Genomic DNA, 20,754 nt, shown 5'->3' with positions numbered 1-20,754 from the left:
TGTGGGTGTGCTTGTCAGATTTCAGCCAATACTTTGTATGCAGTTATATACTGTATCAGGATCTATTATTTTAAGAATGGAGTAAAACACAAGTGTTAGCAACAGTTGTGAATAGTTGCATTATTTGTTGACCTTCACAAAACAAGTAAATTAAACTCCAATTCTGATGCATGTTAAATTCCCCCCACCGCCACAGTAATTTCCTCCAGGTAAACATGGCATCATTGTTAATCAGCTGCTGTTTTAACAAGGCTATCTGTGAGCATTTCCTGAGTTTACCACAGGGTGACAAATGCCAGGTGACCTACATCTAGATTGATGGATCTGGGGAGGGACTTCGGATGAAAACCCAAGCCATGGATGCCGAACTAAAAAGTATACATGGTAAATATATTGTTTTAATTATCGATGGCTTTGCTGTATTGTATTTATATACCATGGTATCAGAGGGGTGTAGGAAAATGATCAAACTTCTGAGGCATACTGACCTTTGTTTTTTTGCTGGGTATTTGTAAATCAACCCAGATTACAGGAATAACCGTTATAATAATATGGGAAATCTAATTACCATGTTTTTCCAGTTTAGAAGTTTTTGAAATAATCCCACTAAGTGGCGCTGTTGACTTTTCACGTTTCACATAATACCCAAATGCATGACAAGTTATAAAGATATTGACATTTTGATTTTATATAACGTTAGAGTAGTTCCAGTAAAGACATTGACCCTATTTCAGTTTATCTACTATCATCAAGACTTCTTTTAATACATCTTGTTCATCACAACAGTCATCTTTCCTGGATTTGACTTATTCAATGATAAAGACAGTCTTTACTAGGTTGGAAAGTAGTCTAGTATTCACCTTATGTTATGTACATTACATGTGACATGTGATGTTTTACTCTTACTCTTACTTCAGATATTAACTAAACATGTATGGTTTAGAATGGCTTATTAATGAATGAAGCTGCACATGGAGAGTATACAAGTAAACTTAAGAAGCAGGGTGAATAAAGACTTGATCAGATTTCCATGGATACATGGGGGTAACTTGGCAACCATTGTCTTTCTGCCGTGACATAGATTCACATTTATTTACCGTGCCCTTAATCACAGATTAAGAATGATAAAATATGAAAAGAATGATACAAATGCTAATGATAAACTGTAATAGGAATAATAAATATCAAAATATATTCATACAATTGTCATTTTACACTATTGTAACCAAGTCATTACCAATTCCCATTATAAAGGGATTCTTTTTTGTAATCTAAAGGTTTTTACTGGCTTCTGATTTCAAAATGAGTTGAATTGAATTTGTTGTTTATATGTAATAACATAGGCAGACATACCTGTATATTTAAATATAGTAACTATGAGGTAGAAAGTTAATAGCGATATTTCATGTCTCACTGTATTTGTGTGTTTCAAACTAGGTGTTAACAAAATAGAATCGTGTTCCTTTTGCTTATTTTGTTCTGAAATTCACGTTTGTATGTTCAGTAATTGTTTATCAATGCATTTAGTACAGCATTATAGTAAACAGGAACTGATAACTGATAATAAAGTCTATTTGATTTGATTTATTGTAAGAATACACACTTGTCTTTGGGATGTGGGAGGAAACCGGAGTATCCGGAGAAAACCCACGCAAGCCCGGGGAGAAGATGCAAACTCCACACAGTGAGAGCCGACCTGGAATCGAACCCTCGACCCCAGAGCTGTATAGTACATATAGTCTGAAATGGGTAAGTGATATGAAGCATGCATTCATTCATGGTGGCCAACAGACGCGTCAATGTGTCCCTCCCATGATGATCAGCCTCCGTGACGTCAATTCTCTTTGCAGCAGCCTGTCAGCCAGCAGGTGAGAGTCGAGCATTGCGCCTTCGTGCAAAGAGAACGTGAAACGGAGCGCAATCATGGGGAAGCTTCAAGAATTTGACATCACTTTCGCCAACAACAAGGTGGTTTACAGTCCGGGAGAGTCCATTGGCGGAACTGTTAAAATACGGCTCAGCAACTCGCTCCAGTACAAAGGTAATACTACTATCTATCTGCTTGAATATGTTCTTAAAAGAATGTTTTTTTTTTTGGTCGGAGGATGCGCTCAATACCCAAATCGGACAAAGTTTTATTGTTGCTGGTGTAAATGTGAAATGAATGTTTGTTTTTTCACGTTTGATTCTCTGTGGTTTCCTGGCCAATGTTATGTCATTTGAAAGCCAGGTTTTGGACAACATCAAGGCTTCTACTTGTGTTTACTTGAGATAAACTTGTTTGGCTGTGGTACTTGGAGGAAAAAGTCATCAAGTACTCATTTTTCGATAGCAGATGGGGAGGCATGTACATTTGGGATGTTTTTTTAAAATATAAGTGTAAAATCCGGGGCTCCATTCAAAGAAAAAGTGCAGTATTATTAAGGTGAATGATCTCAGTAGTTGTTCCCTATTTATGAACAATAGGTCCATTGTATGGCAAACACGATCCTTTTAGAAAAGGGACTTCTCTGACAGATGACATGCTTTCAACATTAAATGAAAGCTGCTTTTGTAATGGCTATACAATTCTATATTGTGCACCAAACTCTTAGAAAACTTACAAAAAGGTTGAAGTACTGTAAAGACGTGGCCCAATATTTTTCAAATGATAAAACCTGATATTGCAACTGAAGATTTAGGGCCATTAAACCTGTGTGAGGGGGCCCGGAGGACAAGTGTTTAGCGTGTCGGCCTTACAGTTCTGGGGTTGAAGGTTTGATCCCAGGTCGTTACTCACTGTGTGGAGTTTGCATGTTATACATGTACTCCTCCCACATCCAAAAAACATGCAGGGTAGGCTGGTTGAACTCTAAAATGCCCCTTGGTATGAATGTAAGCGTGAATGGTTGTCCGTCTCTGTGCCCTCTGATTGGCTGGCCACCGATTCAGGGTTTCCCCCGCCTGGTGCCCATAGTCGTCTGGGATAGACTCCAGCACCCCCACAACCCTTGAGTATAAGCGGTTCAGAAAATGAATGAATGAAACCTGTGTGATTGATAAATAATATGTAAGTGAAGAAAACTGCTTATTTATTCTGTGAACTACATTTTTGAACTAAAGAAAACAACATTTGAAGTTGCACCAAACTTTGGAAACCAAAGCTCTTTAACAATATAAAATGGTACAAATGTACACCTAAGTACTAAACAACAGTCATAGGGAGTTGAATAGTACCCATGGGTGAATTTTATGAAGCCAAAGTGGGCTATATTACTTTTCAATGGGCATATATGTTCACGTAAAGTATTTTTTCAGAAAATGACTAAACCAGGGTGTCACTCACCTTCACTTACATACTAACTTTTATATTGGTCTGCTTCAGCAATGCCAAAGGCTTGTTCCTAGCCTTTTTTATGGTCTAGAAGTTTCTCCAATCTGGCATTTCCCTTGAGCAGTGTCTGACGATGTGCTAACTCATGCCTGCCAGTATGTCCAGCCTAACAACCAAGACCTGCAGTAATCAACGGGCTGTTTTTGATAAGAAAGACCCGGTCGATGAAAATAGCCTGAGTCCAGTGGTACATTTTTGTCTCAGATTTGCTCCACCAAGTGTCTGGTTGAGTTCACCCTTGTAGTTCTATACTCTTGTCACTGCTAAAACAAAAAAGATCCATGGTGCACACAGATGTTTATTTTGTGCTCACAATAACACTTTTCACACCAGCTTCATAGTGAGAAGAAGCTCCTTGCAGTCCTCTGACCTCTCCTCAGAGGTATTCTAGTTAAGCTGCATTGCACTCCAAATCAGGCTTTTAAAATTAATGTTCCATAATTGCTGAGCCTGCATTTTACATTCAACGCTACAGCGCCTCTCAAGCATGACTGCTGATTATTCAATTCCCAAGACAGAATCTGAATCATGCTGAACCAGGATAAGGTCTGTTGTGTCCATGATGTTTGGATTTTGTCTTTAGATTAGGAGTTGTGTTTTTCTGAATTAGCCTGGACAGTTTGTGAAATATAATACAATAATTTGATGGATCACTCAGTCAGATGACAGTGGGACGAGAAATAGCATTGAAACATACAGTAGATGGAATTATACCACTAATGTGCACTAAGAGGGGCCAAGCCCCTGCAACAATAAAACTCTGCACTTTATATCCTGCCTCAAGGTGGAAGGTTCACGGGCAATTGAGAATTAATTGCTCAAGACATATGAAGGTGGACTGTAAATTTATATTCCTTTGTCTGTGCAGTTATTTTGTGCTTGCGTGTGAGACGCACTCAACTCAATATTTTAGAAACGGAATTCACTGTCTCAATGTAATATTGATGATGACATCATTATATTTATTGATTATCTTCATATGTTTAAGGGGATTTATGTTGAGGAGGAGTAGAGATAATAATAATTGGCAGTAGATATGATGGTTTACCATAGCCTGAGCATCCCCAATTTTTGTTCTACTTACATTACAATTACAATAAAGATAATAATTGCCTAGTCTAGTGAACCCTTTGATATTTTAGGGGAATTTATTCATTTGCAGTCAGTGCAGAATTTTTGCATGAGCTTCAGTTACTGTGAAAATATCAAGCCATCCTTTGACCCTCAAAACCAACAGTACTTCTCCTCTGCCAATAATTTAGGAGTATTGTAAGATTCCTGCACACTCCTGATAAGCAGACACTTAATTCACCCACTCTCCAGCCCCTTCCAACACTGTTCCACTTTTGCAGTTAAATGAGACAGCAAGATTTTGGTTTGTTGTAGGGAAAAAATGCTGATTTATTCTTGAGAAAAGCCCATCATGTCTAATGATAATTACATTAGTTTAAAAATCCACAGGCTGAGATACATTCAAGAGGATCTACAGCAAAATGGATGAGTTAATATAGTAAAAGCAATGTTTTTATTAATAGCAATCTATGGAAAGAATTGAGCACATGTGCGGATGCTCTGAAATAATGACGTAGTGAAGACCTCTGGTTGTTTTATGATGTAACTTTTTCAGGGTTAAACCTCTTATCTCCGCCTCAAAACATGCAAGGATTTATGTCAAATCAATGCAGTGTTCATTTCTAAATCCTTTTCAATCCAATCTCGTTGTATTGCAATGCATATTACAACAAATTAAGAGTAACCAGCAGTTAGGGTGTTTTGAGTCTATGAAAATCACAGAAGATTCTTAAAGGTAATATCCTCTTTTATACCTTGGAAACACAGTTGAAACTACTTTTGTTGTGTATTTAAAGCACCATATCAACTCTTTAAATCGCAATACTAACATAACACAACAACATAGTGTTAATATAGAGTACAAATGAAATTCATTCAAGCAAAAATGCATTTAGCTTTAATGAGTAATTATTCTTTTCAAGACCTGGTATTGAATCGTATCATTTTACAATACCTTATGGCTTATTGTCTTTCTTTTTCCTGCACTAAAGTAAAATCAATTCACACAGCTAACAACAGTGTAAAACAAGCACAACATTCGACAAAAAAAATATGCCCTGAAGGTTCAAATTCCTGAATTGGGTGTACAGGCTTTGTGACAAAGAAAATGAGCACAACAACAAGCTCACGCTCGTCAAGTCGCACATGTAATTCTCCATTTGTTAAAACGCCACAGTTAGACAGAATGCTCAATTTTTCAAATGGAAACGAAGTGTTCCTTTAATGGAATTTTATCCAATGCCAGTGTACAGTGTGGCTTTGCAATTGAAGTGATTTGAATGTGCTCTCATATTTCAGTAAAGTGTTTGACTCCCATCTAGAATAACTGTTGACGACACTGTCTCCTCTGCCGGGTAGTAGCCCAGGATTGTCTCTGCTTGCGTACACTCTCATTGAACCATAAAGCGGATTTGGATGAACTCCAATGTGTTGGTAACAAATCCAGCTGGCTGCTGAGTCAGAGCATGTTTTACGCATAGCTTCTCAACAACTGGTCAGAGCCATTTTTTCCTGTCGGTTGTGGAGTAGCCGAAATCAGTGTTTGCCAACCACCATGCCGTGAGCGACGGTCAGGTGTGCCACCGGAAATTACTTGCCAAGAAATCATATATTCTAATATTATGAGATTAAAACTGAAATATAAGAAATAACTCCATATTGTAATATTACAAAATTCATTCATTCACCAACTGTCCCACATATCCTCCCAAGGGTTTGCCTATCCCAGCTGATTTGGGGCAAACACCCTAGACTGGTCATAATATTGTAAAATTCGACACTTAATATTACAAAACTAAAGTCGTAGTGTTGCTTATTTTTTAACTAGAATCTGTTCGGTTTTACGGGCATCAACTTTTGTCGATGTCAAGTCTGTGTGACCACAAAACTGATTTTTACGTTAAAAATATTAAGAGGTTGAAGTCAATTTGGGGTAAAAAGTCATAAAGTTACAATAATTAAATCAGTACATTACTTATATTTACATCACATTAACCAGAAGTTGTTCAGGGTATGCAGACTAACTACTCTTTGATTCTTTATGTTAAAAGTTTGATGAAAATGACATTAAATTGTAAATATAGGTGACTGTTTTAAATTAGAATGTTTTCAACTGGGTGGTGCACCTTGAGTTTTTTTGCAATGTGTGCTCCTGCTTGAAAACGTTAAATATTGGCCTAAATTGTGTAACCCTAGCAGAAGTTGATATACTACTACTATATTCTACCTCAGGGAAGGACTGAAATGTGAGAATCAAAATACCACTTTTTTATGTTATCACAGTAAAAGAACAAAAAAACTGTTGTTGAATTATGTTACTCTTAGCATCTATGGTGTCTTTCTTATTTTAGAAACTGTCCTCTTTATTTGGGTTGAAGTTCAAACAAATGTGTCCTCTCTTGTTATGCTCCATCTGGCTCCATACGTATCTTGAGACAGTGGCCATTATTTATCTGTAGACTCACAGTCTCTGGTGAAATCCCCAAAGACAGTGAAATGCATTGTTTGTTCTCCAATGTGAACATATTGTGATGAGCTCTTATTGCAGTCAAAACAATAACAATGCACGTACATCTTGAGCAGTCTTGATAAATGGGATCAAATACAAATATATGTTCCATATTCAAAATTGAATCAATAAAAAGTATTTCTTTTTGACACCTAGTATTTATAGTAACACCGTTTGTGTATAAAACTATTTTTAGTATTTCTAGTGAAGTTGTGATACCATGTAAAATCTAAATACAAACAGATTGTAATATTAAGCAAATACTTTTTATCCATATTTAATAGATAAGACAAAGACAATTGTATTAAATGTTCTTGCTGTTAGTCAATCTATTGTACACATTAATTTATATGGATTATGCAAAGGCTCAACCGTGTTTTTGCTTTTATTTTAGGGTATCGCTCCTCCATGAAATTGTGCCAACAATCTGGCGAGGCCATCTGCTTCTTTGTTTGCACGTCTATTTTGTGTATTGGAATTACGTAACTTAAAGGTATGAGGGAATGATTGGTCAATTATGTTTTTTTACATTTCATTACATTGAACTACACAGTATTATAAGAAACACACCTTGACAACAAATTCATTTAAAATATTTTGAATCCTTACTGATCCAATATATGTTTTCTATTAATAGCGTGATCGACAAAAGTCTTGGTCATTGGTCGTTAACATACCGGTGAACTCTTTCATGGAAACTGGGCACTATATTAGACTGCTATTCAAAATTACAATGTTTTATATAGGGGAATAAGTGCGTATTTTTGGTTATTAAAAAAACTCTTATAAACAATTATTATTGTAGTATTTTTAAATATGTATTGATCATTATTGGTTTTTTTTGTATTACAAAGAAATGTATAAATTAATAGAATGTTAATTAACACTGAATTAATGTAATCAAAATGAATAAAAACAGAAATACACGCTGGTTAGGGCCCCAGGTAAACGTAGTTTTTTTTCCTTCATAGTATTTAACTTTAATTGCATGCCACTAATGTATAATTCATGAGCCTTAGAACGGCTAAAAATGTTTGACATTTTTAATATTCTTTACAGTCATGACCAAAATCCTACTCAACAGCTGTAAAGGCAGCTCAATTGAAATATGGCGAGAAGGTGCCTTTTGAACAGCTGGCGCGTTAAAAAAAGTGTGCTACAAAACTGGAACAAGCCTAGTTTGTTTGTACTTTCTGTTATTTGTCTTTTAGTATCATATCAAAGATATACTGTGAAATACAACCCTGTCTTGTGCAAAATGCAGTCTGTGCGGCCTTTCAAATGTTTAAGAAGTTTAAATAAACCATGAAATAAAGTATTGATGCTTTTTTGTGCCCAAGATACAAAAGGGGAAGAAGTGTGTTTTGTCCGTGTTGGTAGCTTAGCAACATAATTTGCTATATTTAGTGACTATAGAGTCTCTATTGGTGTTCTAAATATCAGCACATTTTCAAAATGTATGACCTCGAAGCAAATATACACATTCAGACTCTATGATTTTTGTAAATGCTGAAAAAGCCATATATTTTTATATACTGTATATCTATCACCAGGTTGACTTAGTATAGAACTTTGTATTTTATAACTTTGCAAAACATATGTATATGTGGCTATACAAGTAGCAGTATTTAATCCTGTATTAAGTATTGCTGGTACACTCCGATATTATGGTCTTTATACTTTGCTTATATGTGTGATTGAATTAATATGGTCTTAAATTCTGCAACTTTTGGAAGATATGTTTTTTTAATTGTATTTCCTCTTAGTTAATTAATATATCAGATTAATATAAGGTGATCACCTTATATTAATCAACAAAATAAATCCCAATCTCAATCGTATTTTTTTTTCTTTTTACAGCCATCAAGGTGAACTGTCAGGGTTCATGTGGAATTTCCAACAAAGTTAACGACACGTCTTGGACTATTGAGGAGCAATACTTCAACAGTACATTGTCTGTCGCTGACAAAGGTAATATGAAAATCCTCTGGCTTAATAATAAATATTGTAATTGTAGTAATTGTTGTTAGAGCAATAATTAAAAATCTAATTGTCAAATCTGTAGATCAATAAGAATGAGAACTATAATACAACATAATCAGCCCTTCAGTCCACTCCAAACAGAGCAGCGCATAAATAATGAATGACTCCGCCTCTCCCTGTCATTCCCTTTATTGTGAAGATTTCCATATCTCAATCTCTTTTCAAAATTGTCTACCCTGTGGGCTGAACCACATAAGCAGATAGACAGGTGCGGTGACAGATGACCACACAGATAAAACGGTGTTATTCTTTAGAACAAAACAAACAATTTGTGCTATGGACCAAGGATTCCTCCATATGTGTCTAGTGTGCTTATGTGACCTCAGATGCTTCTTTTGTGGTAATCTGACTGGAAAACACAACAAGTTAAACTTGACCAGAATTGTGAATAGATAAAAGAAAATTTCAGTATGAATTGAATATGGAATTGTGTCATCAGGAATTTGGCTTTTTGGGGTTTCTGCCATAAAATTCAGCCAGACTTGACTTTTCATGGTCTGCACAACACATACTCATGCACATGCCTGCATTAAACAAGAAAACCAATTGGAAAAAGTGGCATGAGGAGAAATTTATTACACTCTGACCTAAATGAGCTGTCAACTCTGTTAGACTATTAATTATCAGATTGGCTCAAGGTGTTTTCATTGTGATGCTATATAAAAATCTAACTCCTACTCTTGCCAATCTAGTAGACAGAATTGCAATTGAAGCAAACTGCCAAAGAATGCTGTCAAAGCACCAAACCCAATCAACCTAAGCACCTTAAAAACTCAGTATTTTTGAAAATTCAAACATCATAGTCATGTCACATTCATTAATAAAAACAACATTCAATATTGTTGCATGTAAATCCAATAATTGTTGCAGGTGCTCAAGATAATACGCTTGATAAAGACTATCAATTTTCTATAATGAATGGATACATTACATAGATACAAGTTCTCTCTACTTTCTTCAAATTTTGCCCCAAACTTGAAAAGGGGCCCCGATCTTTTCACAGCAGTAACAACTCAAATCCTTCCAGTTTAGTTTTTAACTTGACAGATACAATGGCACAAATTGCATTGTAAACGTGGATTGTTTTTATTCTGAAGCTGTGTGAATTCTGAAAATGTTTAAAAGAATAAAAGCTCTTGAGCAGACATCATTGAAATCCAATCCAAGCCATCATTATTCCATAATCCATAAGGGCAGGTTCTTAAAAGAATGCTGACCCAAAGTAGTACTGTTGCAGAAGAATGCACTCATTCCCAGGTCGATTGCTGCTTTGCCTTTTATTTATTTATGTATTATCATTGATTAACCTTGCAGCAAAAGGCTTTGCCAGCTACGTGTTTTAGCCATTAGTCACTTGGATATATACATCACTCTTGTTGGCTAGTTTCTGTTGATAGTTGGTCACTTCAAACAACATATCTGTTTAACTACCTTTTGAACAACAAAACCTCTTTATCAGTTCAACTTTATCGCCCTGGAAAAATATGCATGGCATTACCTTGACGTCCAATGTTTGAATCTGGATAAAATCTTCAATGAGCTATAGTTCCGATGTTTGTCTATAAACCTGTAAATGATTTTCCATTTTTTCCCTCTTGTTTGTATTTCTTGCATTTGTGTTTGCTCTGTGTTTCAGGTGCTAAACATTTGTTATTTTCTTTCTCCACAGGTACTTTGGCAGCAGGTGAACACAATTTCCCTTTCCAGTTCCTCATCCCAGGTGTGAATTAAATTTTAAAGGCTTGCTAAACTATAGTGTTGATATGAAATGAGGCAAAAAATAAAATCTATCCTTCCTTTGGCCAAGATGCACCCTGCTTCAAATTAGTTTATCGATAGTAGTAATGAACAAACATTTATTGGCTGCCGCCCTTCCGCTTTGAATGCATTGGACGTCTAGCACCATCAATGGCAGACAATGCTGCTTAACTGTCCAATCAATGATCGCAATAATTTGGCAATAAAACTACAAAAAAATGTTATATATATTTTTTTGAACTCTCGTAAAAGTGTGACTGAGCCACCTCAAGATCGAGAAAACATACTAACAGTGACGTTTGCTATCTTACACATACTACACTTAGCGTGGGCTGAATCACAAGGGGTTTCGGGTTATTTTTAGTCTCTATCCTGCTGTGCAGTCGGAGTTTAATTGGTCGTCATGCCCCCTCGCCTTTCCTCGCCCCCTCTCATGCTCTCCGACTGAGAGAGCGTAGGGCAAGCCAGTGGGAGATTTTTTTTTCGGAAGTGTCAGAATGAAATAAGCCCTATTCACAAGTTTTTCCCCTTTTTATTTAAGGGCACAGATTAAGGATTGAGTTGAACCTCTAAATTGAACACAGATGGTTAGGTGAAGCTGGTTAACTCTTTAATTTCAACAAAAAGGTGATACCGATGCACTACACACTACACCAGGGGTGTCAGACTCGGGTTGGTTCGCGGGCCGCGTTAACGTCAACTCGATTTCATGTGGGCCGGACCATTTTAGATAAACTTCGATAGACTTTTTATAAAGTGTGATGTCTTAAAACAAAGAAAGAAGAGTTTCACAAAGACCCAAGTGTTAAAATGTTTCTTTTTTCACCTGACACTCTCTCAGCCGCAGTACCAACTTCTTTCGAAGGACCATTTGGAAAGATTATTTACTGTGTGAAAGCTGCCATTGACACACCTCGCTTTAACAAGGACCACAAAGCCCAGAGGCCCTTCTACCTTCTCAACCTTCTCAACCTTAATGAGGTGCCTGACATTGATGTAAGTGAGATTATATTAAATAAACATTAACCTTTAGCCCTGATTAAGGTTTATTCAATTTCCCCTCAGGGAGAGATTCTTAGAGCAGCACAAGTGACACGTTATTAATGAATTTGACTCATGGTTAAAGGTCTGTGTTTCCATGGGTTCTCTCCAGCTTCTACTAGGGCCCTCCTGGCAACCGAAACACAATATTCTGTAGGATTGGCCTAAATGCTAGTGGTTGTTTTAACCCCCATCTCACAGCTAATAGGGCATCTGGCTTTCCCGAGGCTCTGAAAACTGGAGATGCCACAGAATTGATAAATGAATGCTGCCCGTTTTTGATGATCTGGAACTAATGTGTTTCAGTAGAAATCATCCTACTTGCTTCTCTTTTTCTACAGCTCATGAACTATGCTGTGACCACTAAGAAATTTAACTACCTTCTGGTGAAGTCCGGGACTCTTATGCTGAAAGCTCGCAGTGACCTCAGAGGCTACATCCCGGGTCAGGTTATCAGGTTAGCCACTGAGATCCACAACAAGTCTGGCAAGGACACCGGATGTGTACTGGCAAGTCTCATACAGGTAAAGTCTGATGCATAGAAATTAATTAATAATTCTTGTTAAAAGAATTACATTTTTTTAAATCACCTCCTTGTCCCTGAATCCTTTATAATTACTGTAAATCTTTATTGCCTTGTTATTCTTATGTCATCAGTTTAGGGCGAGAATGGTAAATTGATTAAATGGATTTTTGGGTTATTTAAAAGGAAACTAACATTTATCCTGACGATAAGATAGGTAAATGTGTAAAGAAGGAAGGATTGATTTGCATTTGTTGTTATCGTCAAATTTTAATGCATGTCTTGTATTTGTTTTCTTACCAGAAAGTGACTTATAAGACCAGGCGGCAAATGTTTGACCTGCGAACCATTGCAGAAGTGGAGGGTGCTGGAGTGAAGGCAGGAAAACACGCTGAGTGGAGAGAACAGATCATTGTCCCACCTCTTCCTCAGTCAGCGTTAACAGGTTGCAGCCTCATAGATATTGACTATTTCATTCAGGTTTGTGGGGCTCCTTATATGGTATATTTGCAATACCAATTTATTCCAATATTTCAAATGGCACTTATTTTGACCAAAGCATTACAAAAAAAACAATACACAAAGTGTTTGACATATAGTAGAACATTGTTTGTTCTGCTGCACAATATAGCAGCTATTATTTCTTTCAAGTATTTTTGTTAATGAATAGTTGATGGTGACAGATTTACAGCGTTCATGTGCGATAAATCTAGTGCTATAGTTCCTTTTTTAAGACAGTTGGCCACATTAGACGGTTTAGAATATTATGAAATTGTTCTGATTGTGGTAATTTAATGCTGTTACCATGGTGCAAACTATTCTCTTACTTTCTGCCACCCCAATCAAATCCAACAAATTAAGGGAGACCCAACAATCAGTTTCTCCTGTTTGGTCAACAAACATTTTTGAACAAGCAATTATATTATAAAGCTACAAGGTATTGTAGTCATTGGTCATATTGTCATATTTTATTTAGTAATTAGCTATATACTTATACTGTGCATGTGGTTTCAGGTAGCACTAAAATCTCCGGAAGCAGTTGTCACTTTGCCCATCTGCATCGGGAACATTGCCATAAATTTATCTCCAACAAGGACTGTAGCTTCCACTCCTGATCTCTGCGAGGTGAATATTGTACCCAATGCAGCTGGAGTGACACCTAGTGCTCCTCCAGTTGAGGACAATGAAGAGCTGTATGCAGTCGGCGACGCCAGCGAGGAGATCCCCACCAAGAGTCACTCTCAGCAAGATCCCTCTGGTCAACCTGTAAGCATGTCACCGAGCGCTTTTAGCCACGCACCGAGCGCAGTTTTGCCTCCTGGCCGCAGACAACCCAACACATCGTCCCCCTTGTTCTGTGTCTCAACTGGGGCCACCATACCTTTCTTTACTGAGGGAGACCCCACGCCTGTGCCTACTTCCTGTTCTCTTATTTTGCCTCCAGAGTACAGTAGCTGGGACTATCCTCATGGTAAGCACAAAAGTATCACTCAAGTCATCCTTGTTGGTTTTGGTTTCCATTTTTACTCCAAAGTAATTCATCCAATTTTCTTAATCTCTATAGAGTTAAAAGGAATTCATTTTTTTTGCCTTTACATTTCGTGTTCTCTTGGGGAAATGGTACCTAACCTGAAAGATCAGGGATACACAATGTAAATTGACTCGTGAAGTACGTAAATATTCAAAATTCCAATAATCTTAATAATTAATATTTTAAAAACTTACATTCACTCAGCCTGCAAGCTAGCACATTATGGGAAACACTATATAGATGCACTAATGGAGAGCCTCTTTGTGGTGCTGATACTGTTTCAACTCTTTAAAGTCCAAACCTTAAAATTGGGAACAAAAAAACCTGCAAAATTGCAAATATAATTTGTCGTAAAACTGTATCATTCCCTGCAATTGCCTGACCACCAATTCACGTTGTCCTCCGCCTGTTGCCCATAGCTGGCTGGGATAGGGTCCAGTACCCACCACGACTCTTGTGAGGATAAGCGTTATGGATAATGTATAAATATGTAACATATTTCAATGATACTTCAGTTTTTACCAGAGGAAAAACTATCACATTGCTCAAAATATTAAATGTTTGCCGTATAGGGTTAAATGTGCAAATATGGAAATCCTATTTATACCTTATGTTTCATGTTCAAATAAACAAATATACGGAGACATGTTTTCTCCATTTCTCCAACTACTTTGAAGCATTTCAAATGTCATAATCAGTCATGCACTCTCTGTAGCTAATTTTATCTTCTCTCAATGACTCTTGAAAGTAATACAACATGGCATCCTTTTTTTGTATCTTTATCTCAGAGCCTCCACCCACTTATGAAGAAAGCTGCAGTGACACAAACTTCAGTTTAGACATTGGAGAATAAAAGAAGCGAGTGATGAAGCAACCTTTCTGAATGACTAAAGAAAGTAATGCAATATGGCATCCCTCTTTGTTAATATGTGTGTCGCAAAGCCTCCACCCAACTAATGAAGAAAGCTGCAGTAGAAACTTCAGTTCAAAAAGTAGACAATAGAACAAGAGGTGATGAAGCCCTGCCGTTTGATGGAAATACCCTGGTTGAAATCAACACCAAAGAATATGTCCTTGTCAAGTAAAAAGATTGTGATATCGGGAAAATAATAAATGCACTTTTTTTTCTCTCATTGGATCGTACAGTTATGAACAGTCCTAACACGGTTATTTCAATGAGCATTTAAGAAAGATGATTTGACTCCTCTGCTTCAAGGAAAAGCAACGTGAACCCTGTTGAATTTTATCTTATGGTGCTCAAACTGCCACATAGTAGCCCAAAAAGTGACCTCGGCTATGTGAGACCCAGTAAATCTATCTTACATGCTCATTTGGGGAAAGTGGAATCATGATAAGTGACCTAACCTCAATGAGATTTAATGACTGCTTGGCAGGATTTTTTCCTATCATAGTGCATTTCTGGATCTTGAGGGAGTATTATGAATAAATTATGTTTGTATTATTAACTGTGGAGATAATCAAAGTCAGCAGTCGACAACATTAGCGCCTCTTTGCTTCCAGTTTAACTCAGCTTTGTGCCTAAGTGACTAAGCCGCACTGCTGGATGCAGACGTGGTTGGAGAAAATAAATCTGCCTTCATCACTGGTAGAATAGTCAGTAAATCAGCTTCTGGGCAGGAAGACCAGGTGGTAATGTAATTCAACCAGAAAGTGCAAGACTGAACAATGCTTTTATTTAATGTTGTGGGAAAAGAGCTGGTGAGTAGCCATTCCTGTAGTCACAAAGAGAATTGTGTTTGAATTCGCAAGTGTCTTTCTTTGGTCATGTTTTGAATTTGCTCTCTTGATGCGTAGATTTTGTTTCCTCTACAGCAGGGGTAGGGAACCTATGGCTCGGGAGCCACATGTGGCTCTTTTGATGGTTGCATATGGCTCTGAGCTAAAATATGGAAACCGGTGGTGAGAGAGCCGAGTCCCGAATGCACCAATAGGAACGTCACATCGGCACTGTGGCATTGAGTTTTTTTTCATTAGAGTCTTCTGCATCTATTCTCTCATTGATACTCATTGATATTCATTGATTATCAACAGCGAAACAATGTTGTCAAAAGAATTCAAATACTTTTTGTACTTCAAAAGTGGTAAAATGACTAAAGAATTGGCACATTTTCATGTATTTTGACTTTTAAACTGTGTGTATGGCTCTCAAGGAATAACATTTGAAAATATTAATTGTTTATTGCTCTCTCTTTCAAAAAGTTTCCCGCCCCCTGCTCTACAGGATACTAGATCTAAACAGAATGCGGATAGTTTAAAGCCGAACATACTTGTGAAACGGGAGTCTCTTTTCTCAATGCAGGAAAATAAGACTTTATTCCATTGTCATCTAATTTTGATGCTCCCAGAGCACCTTCCAAAAATAGTTAGACATTGACGTCAAACACTACTGTGTGGAATATTTAATCTATAATTTCCTTTAACCCCGTTCAACCTGCATTTAGTTTTAGTGCATGATTGTTTCACTTTGATTGAAAATTTGCATTTATTTAATCCTGTCATGATACTTGAGATACAAAGCAATCTACTTTTGGACACACGACACTGATTTTAGTTCACTTGAGTTTTATGTGGACTAGTGGGAAAGCACTGAAAAGCCACTGATTTAAATGTAATCTGCTTTATTTTTTTTCTTGCACATTTTCTATGTGAACTGAAAAAATATTTCAGCAAACAATGTTGCCATGTGAATTTCAGGTTTGGCACATCTTGAATCAAAATGGTTTTACGAGAAGCAAAGTGGAAATGGTACATTTGTTTTGTATTAGAATGAATGCACGCCTTATGCTGATTTGGTTCCTGTCATTCACTATTGGGGTATTTGATGGAGTTTGTCCTGTGGGAGGAAATCGGAGTGCCCGGAGAAAACCCATGCAGGCCCGTGGAGAACATGCAAACGCCACACAGGTGGACCGACCTGGATTTGAACCCAGGTCCTCCACTGTGAGGCCGACGCGCTAACCACTCAGCCGCCAGGCCGCCCAGGTTATCATTTGCCACTCAGTTAAAAAATATTATTAAAAATAGAGTTGTGAAACCAGGGAAACTGCTGTCGGAAATACTTTTGTGCAATTCCTATATTGCCAAAAGAAGTAGCAGTTTTATCATCTGGAACGACTTAAAAAAAAACCTCTAGTTTTGTATTTTTCTTGGTCAAATGATTCAATGGCTTTACGCAAAATCACCTTTTTGGGGAGCTTTTATATTCAGCATCCTGCTTCACATATTGAAAATAGGTATCTGTTTTTATTATTATTTTTTACTTGTGACTGGCTCAAAAGTGCAATATGCACATAATCCATGTACTAATGTAAATAATGTATCAAATGTGTGCAATAGATGAATAAAGTAATCTGACTTGTAATTGGTCATTTTTGAAAATGTCAACTTCATTGTTTCTATAGGTGCTAACAAAAATGGTTTGTATTTCCTCTCTGCATATTTAAATATCACTCTTTATAGAATTATAGCTCACTTGACAAAATTCTCAGATGGTTTACATTTGAGTTTGATTTATTTAATAAAGGGACAATACATATTAATGAACATATGCATATTCACGTTGATGAAAAGTTACACGTTTTGTGCAAACTTTGCACTCCAAAATCATAGCCATTAAATAGTTCATAATGTGCGAGTGCGATAATTTTGCTCATAAAGAATTATAATCTGAAACCTGTCGTACTCTGACCTCTTGTGGAAGAGACACGCTATAACAGTTTGACTTGGTGGTACATATACTATTGTAATCGGTAACATATCTAAAATATTTATTTATAATAAAATGTAAATGAAGTATTTTATGAACACTATAACACTGTGATAATAATCTAAATGATATAAAATTATCTGAACACAATGAAAACGTCTTCCTTCTCAATACGCATGCGCAATCCACATAAACCGGAATTATTTGAAGAGTCGACATTCTCTGCTAGAACTCAATTACCCGTCAGACCTTTATTTATTCTAAAATCACGAGGAAGTTGGAGTGGATTGTCACTTGTCTCTCAAGGAGTGTAAAGAACGAGTCTTGTCTCGTAATCCCCCTCTCGAAGCATCAACATTCCACCAGCCATGACCAGCCAGCTGACATGAGAAAACGGAGTTAACACCAGAAGTGCAAGTGGGGCTTCCTTACATCCAATAACTTCAACATGATGCCCGTGAGTTCTATTAAAACTCAATTTTAGGGATAGCAATTCGTATTACACCTTTGGATTTACCGCATGCTATATAACTTGCCCGTGTTTGTCAATTCCCGAGGCTAGTGTGTAAGTGATAATAGAAAAACAAAAAAGTTATGCCATATAAAGTACATTTTTATTTCTTCTTTTGAGTCAATTAATGTATTGCAGTTGACGGCGATACATGTAAATTGACTTGGTGGCAGCGATCGAACCCTCCCAGTCCAATTGGATTGGACGTTTATGGCTGTCAATGGCGACGTTGTCTCTTCTGATGTCGCATTTTTAAATGTTCTGATATGAATCACACCATAAATTGCGGTCCTGAGAAAATCATCAGAAATTACAAGACATACCGCTGAAAAAAAGCAAAATAAAAACAAAAAAATCATCTTGCGGTCCATCATATCAATATGTTTTGACAACTCCGTCTTATCTGCTACATGTAAGCCGCTATCCCTACAAAGCATTAGTATCCCTCAGGTCATCTGGAACTGGATTGGTGAGTGATGAACCAAGATGGGTGAGGCAGCTTTAATTTATTATGCTCCTCACTTGTGCAGAAAAACCCCGACCATCAATATGGAGCCAACGGTTAGGTTTATAAATATAACAATGGGGAAGTGTCTCAAACCTTTTGACAGCAGGTGAAGGCTATTGTGCCATTCAAATAGCTATTGCCTTAATATTTCTCTTCTTTGTTTTTGTTTCAGATGGTCTTTGACGTGTCCAGTAGCGTGACGCTGCTCTTTGACTTCTGGCATGTAAACAGCCCTGGAGGTAGTCATAAACTGCCATTTTCTCAATTTCCCCTTGTAGATATATAGAAATATTTTTTATTGATATAGTAACTTGCAGCATTGTGGATTTAGGGTTGATAGTATAATTGGAATAAGTAGCAGGAAAACTCTAAACCTGAGCACCCAGGGACAATTTTAATAAATTAAACCCAATTTATGGGTAAAGTACCCCTTTTTGAGCCTTTTTCCCCCTGTCTCATGCTTGTACAATGTTTGACAGAATCTGGAGCAATCTAATGATTTTTTTTCTGTGTGTGTTCCCTCAGGTATGTTTGTTTCGGTGATAGTGGTCATGCTGCTCACAATTTTATACGAAATTCTCAAAGTTTGGAGGTTTGGGCTTAGCAGACGCACATTGTTGACACAGTATTCGACTCAATATACCGGCGCACCATCCCAAATTGACAACACTACTGGGCTTGAAAACAGCACCTCAGAAAGCTCGTTGGTAACCAAAGAATCAGGTTCTTTTTTTCCAAACAACAAGGAAAGGTAGGTTTTCACTTCCCTGCAATACTTTTACATTTTTTTTGTCTTGCTGCCAAATATGTGGTGTGTCTGAAATTCCACAGTTGGGAACGCCTTACTATAGCATGCACCTTACGATAAGCTGCAGAACACAAATGTAATAAAATAGAAGTAAAAATACACCACTACCCCCCACTCATTGGGTCTTAATATGTGATATTTACACAGATGTTAGAGAGAAATATTTAATCCAAATTCTTTTCAATAACTGAGGTAACATTATCTAAACGCTAAGGTGTACACTACATTTACAATGTTTGCAAACACTATCCCACATTCAGCGCTGTCTCTTTCTAGTCTCAAAGTGGGTAATGAAAGTGACAACGTTTTCAAGATGTGGATAATATTTCCGACACACCTCCTACACACTACTTATAGCTAGATGGAGGAAATTTGAAATAGTTTAAGGATGTATAAAGTAACTGTGTCTCGGCCCTCAGCTGGTTGCAACATGGAATCCAGACATTGCTCCACTTGGTGCAGGTGACTTTGAGCTACATGCTGATGTTATGCGTCATGTCCTTCAACACTTGGATCTTTCTCGGCATCATTGTGGGTGCCGCACTCGGCTATTTCATCTCATTTCCTCTGCTGGATCAACATTGATGGACAGTAAAGGCCCTGGATTAAAAGGATTACATCTTTGTTTAAAATCTCAAGGAGCTGTTTTGACGCTTTAGCATATTTGTTAAAATGTCAGGGAATCAGAATGACAAGATGCATTGGTTCTTCAGTGGAAAAGGGATATTAGCATGAGCATGAATTCAAAGGGTGGAAATGGATTGTGATTAGGAATTGCCTAATTATTAGTAGTAACGTTGTCGGTTATCACATTGTTAATGAGATCAGATATATGTAGAAATTTCTAATCCAGAGGGTACTTATGTTGATATTGTTGTACTTTTTGATAATCTGAATACGCATTTGTTTGATTAAATAAAGAAAGCAATTACAATTTCAAAATAGCCTCTGAAAATTTATTTCAACAATAAGTGACAAGAAATTTGATAAAATTAAATATTTTTACAGGAGTTCACACAAATTTAGAACTGGTCTCCAATTTAGATAATTGGGTGTTGGTGTGTTGCGAGTACTGCAGTTATTTTAGCAAAGGGGATAAGATTTCACTAAATGCAAAATCAGTGAAAGTACTTCTAAACAGGAATCTGAATTAGCTTCTTCTTTTAACACCAATCTAAATAGAATCTTTTCCCCAGAATCCACTTTGACAATATCTTCAGAGCCAGATCAAAGTTGCAATTTGATTTCGTTTTTTTAAATCATTTTTTAATGTTTGATCGTTAATAGATAAACAGTCGTTTAGTATTTTTTATTGAAATAAAAATGAAACAAACATGAACCTTTTCAATAT

The 20,754-nt window shown here is 36.8% G+C and overlaps 2 protein-coding genes across 2 annotated transcripts; both read left to right on the top strand.

The window, feature by feature from the left end:
• Positions 1-17,231, top strand: arrdc1b (arrestin domain containing 1b). The gene is made up of 10 exons (XM_077622546.1): positions 1-384; positions 1,624-1,749; positions 1,851-2,041; positions 8,814-8,924; positions 10,666-10,716; positions 11,596-11,750; positions 12,137-12,319; positions 12,622-12,798; positions 13,333-13,789; positions 14,638-17,231. Exons 3-10 carry the CDS (start codon positions 1,924-1,926, stop codon positions 14,700-14,702), a joined length of 1,317 nt encoding a protein of 438 aa, XP_077478672.1. The 5' UTR covers positions 1-384; positions 1,624-1,749; positions 1,851-1,923; the 3' UTR covers positions 14,703-17,231.
• A 535-nt stretch (positions 17,232-17,766) lies between these two features.
• On the top strand, positions 17,767-20,345 carry slc31a2 (solute carrier family 31 member 2). The gene is made up of 4 exons (XM_077623106.1): positions 17,767-18,033; positions 18,768-18,834; positions 19,121-19,346; positions 19,823-20,345. Exons 1-4 carry the CDS (start codon positions 18,025-18,027, stop codon positions 19,986-19,988), a joined length of 468 nt encoding a protein of 155 aa, XP_077479232.1. The 5' UTR covers positions 17,767-18,024; the 3' UTR covers positions 19,989-20,345.
• The last annotated feature ends 409 nt before the right edge of the window (positions 20,346-20,754 follow it).

This window comes from Stigmatopora argus, chromosome 16 (assembly GCF_051989625.1).
Source record: "Stigmatopora argus isolate UIUO_Sarg chromosome 16, RoL_Sarg_1.0, whole genome shotgun sequence".
In the NCBI taxonomy this organism is placed as follows: Eukaryota; Metazoa; Chordata; class Actinopteri; order Syngnathiformes; family Syngnathidae; genus Stigmatopora; species Stigmatopora argus.
Note: the sequence above shows the minus strand (reverse complement) of the source record. Positions and strands in the feature narration are given on the sequence as shown.

Bases quoted from the DNA above. Each gene is read 5' to 3' on its own strand.
- slc31a2 (XM_077623106.1), top strand. The intron at 18,835-19,120 runs GTAGTCATAAAC...GTGTTCCCTCAG, and splicing joins GCATGTAAACAGCCCTGGAG to GTATGTTTGTTTCGGTGATA. The intron at 19,347-19,822 runs GTAGGTTTTCAC...CTCGGCCCTCAG, and splicing joins TTTCCAAACAACAAGGAAAG to CTGGTTGCAACATGGAATCC.
- arrdc1b (XM_077622546.1), top strand. From the start codon at position 1,924: ATGGGGAAGCTTCAAGAATTTGACATCACTTTCGCCAACAACAAGGTG. The intron at 2,042-8,813 runs GTAATACTACTA...TTCTTTTTACAG, and splicing joins CAACTCGCTCCAGTACAAAG to CCATCAAGGTGAACTGTCAG. The intron at 12,320-12,621 runs GTAAAGTCTGAT...TTTTCTTACCAG, and splicing joins TACTGGCAAGTCTCATACAG to AAAGTGACTTATAAGACCAG.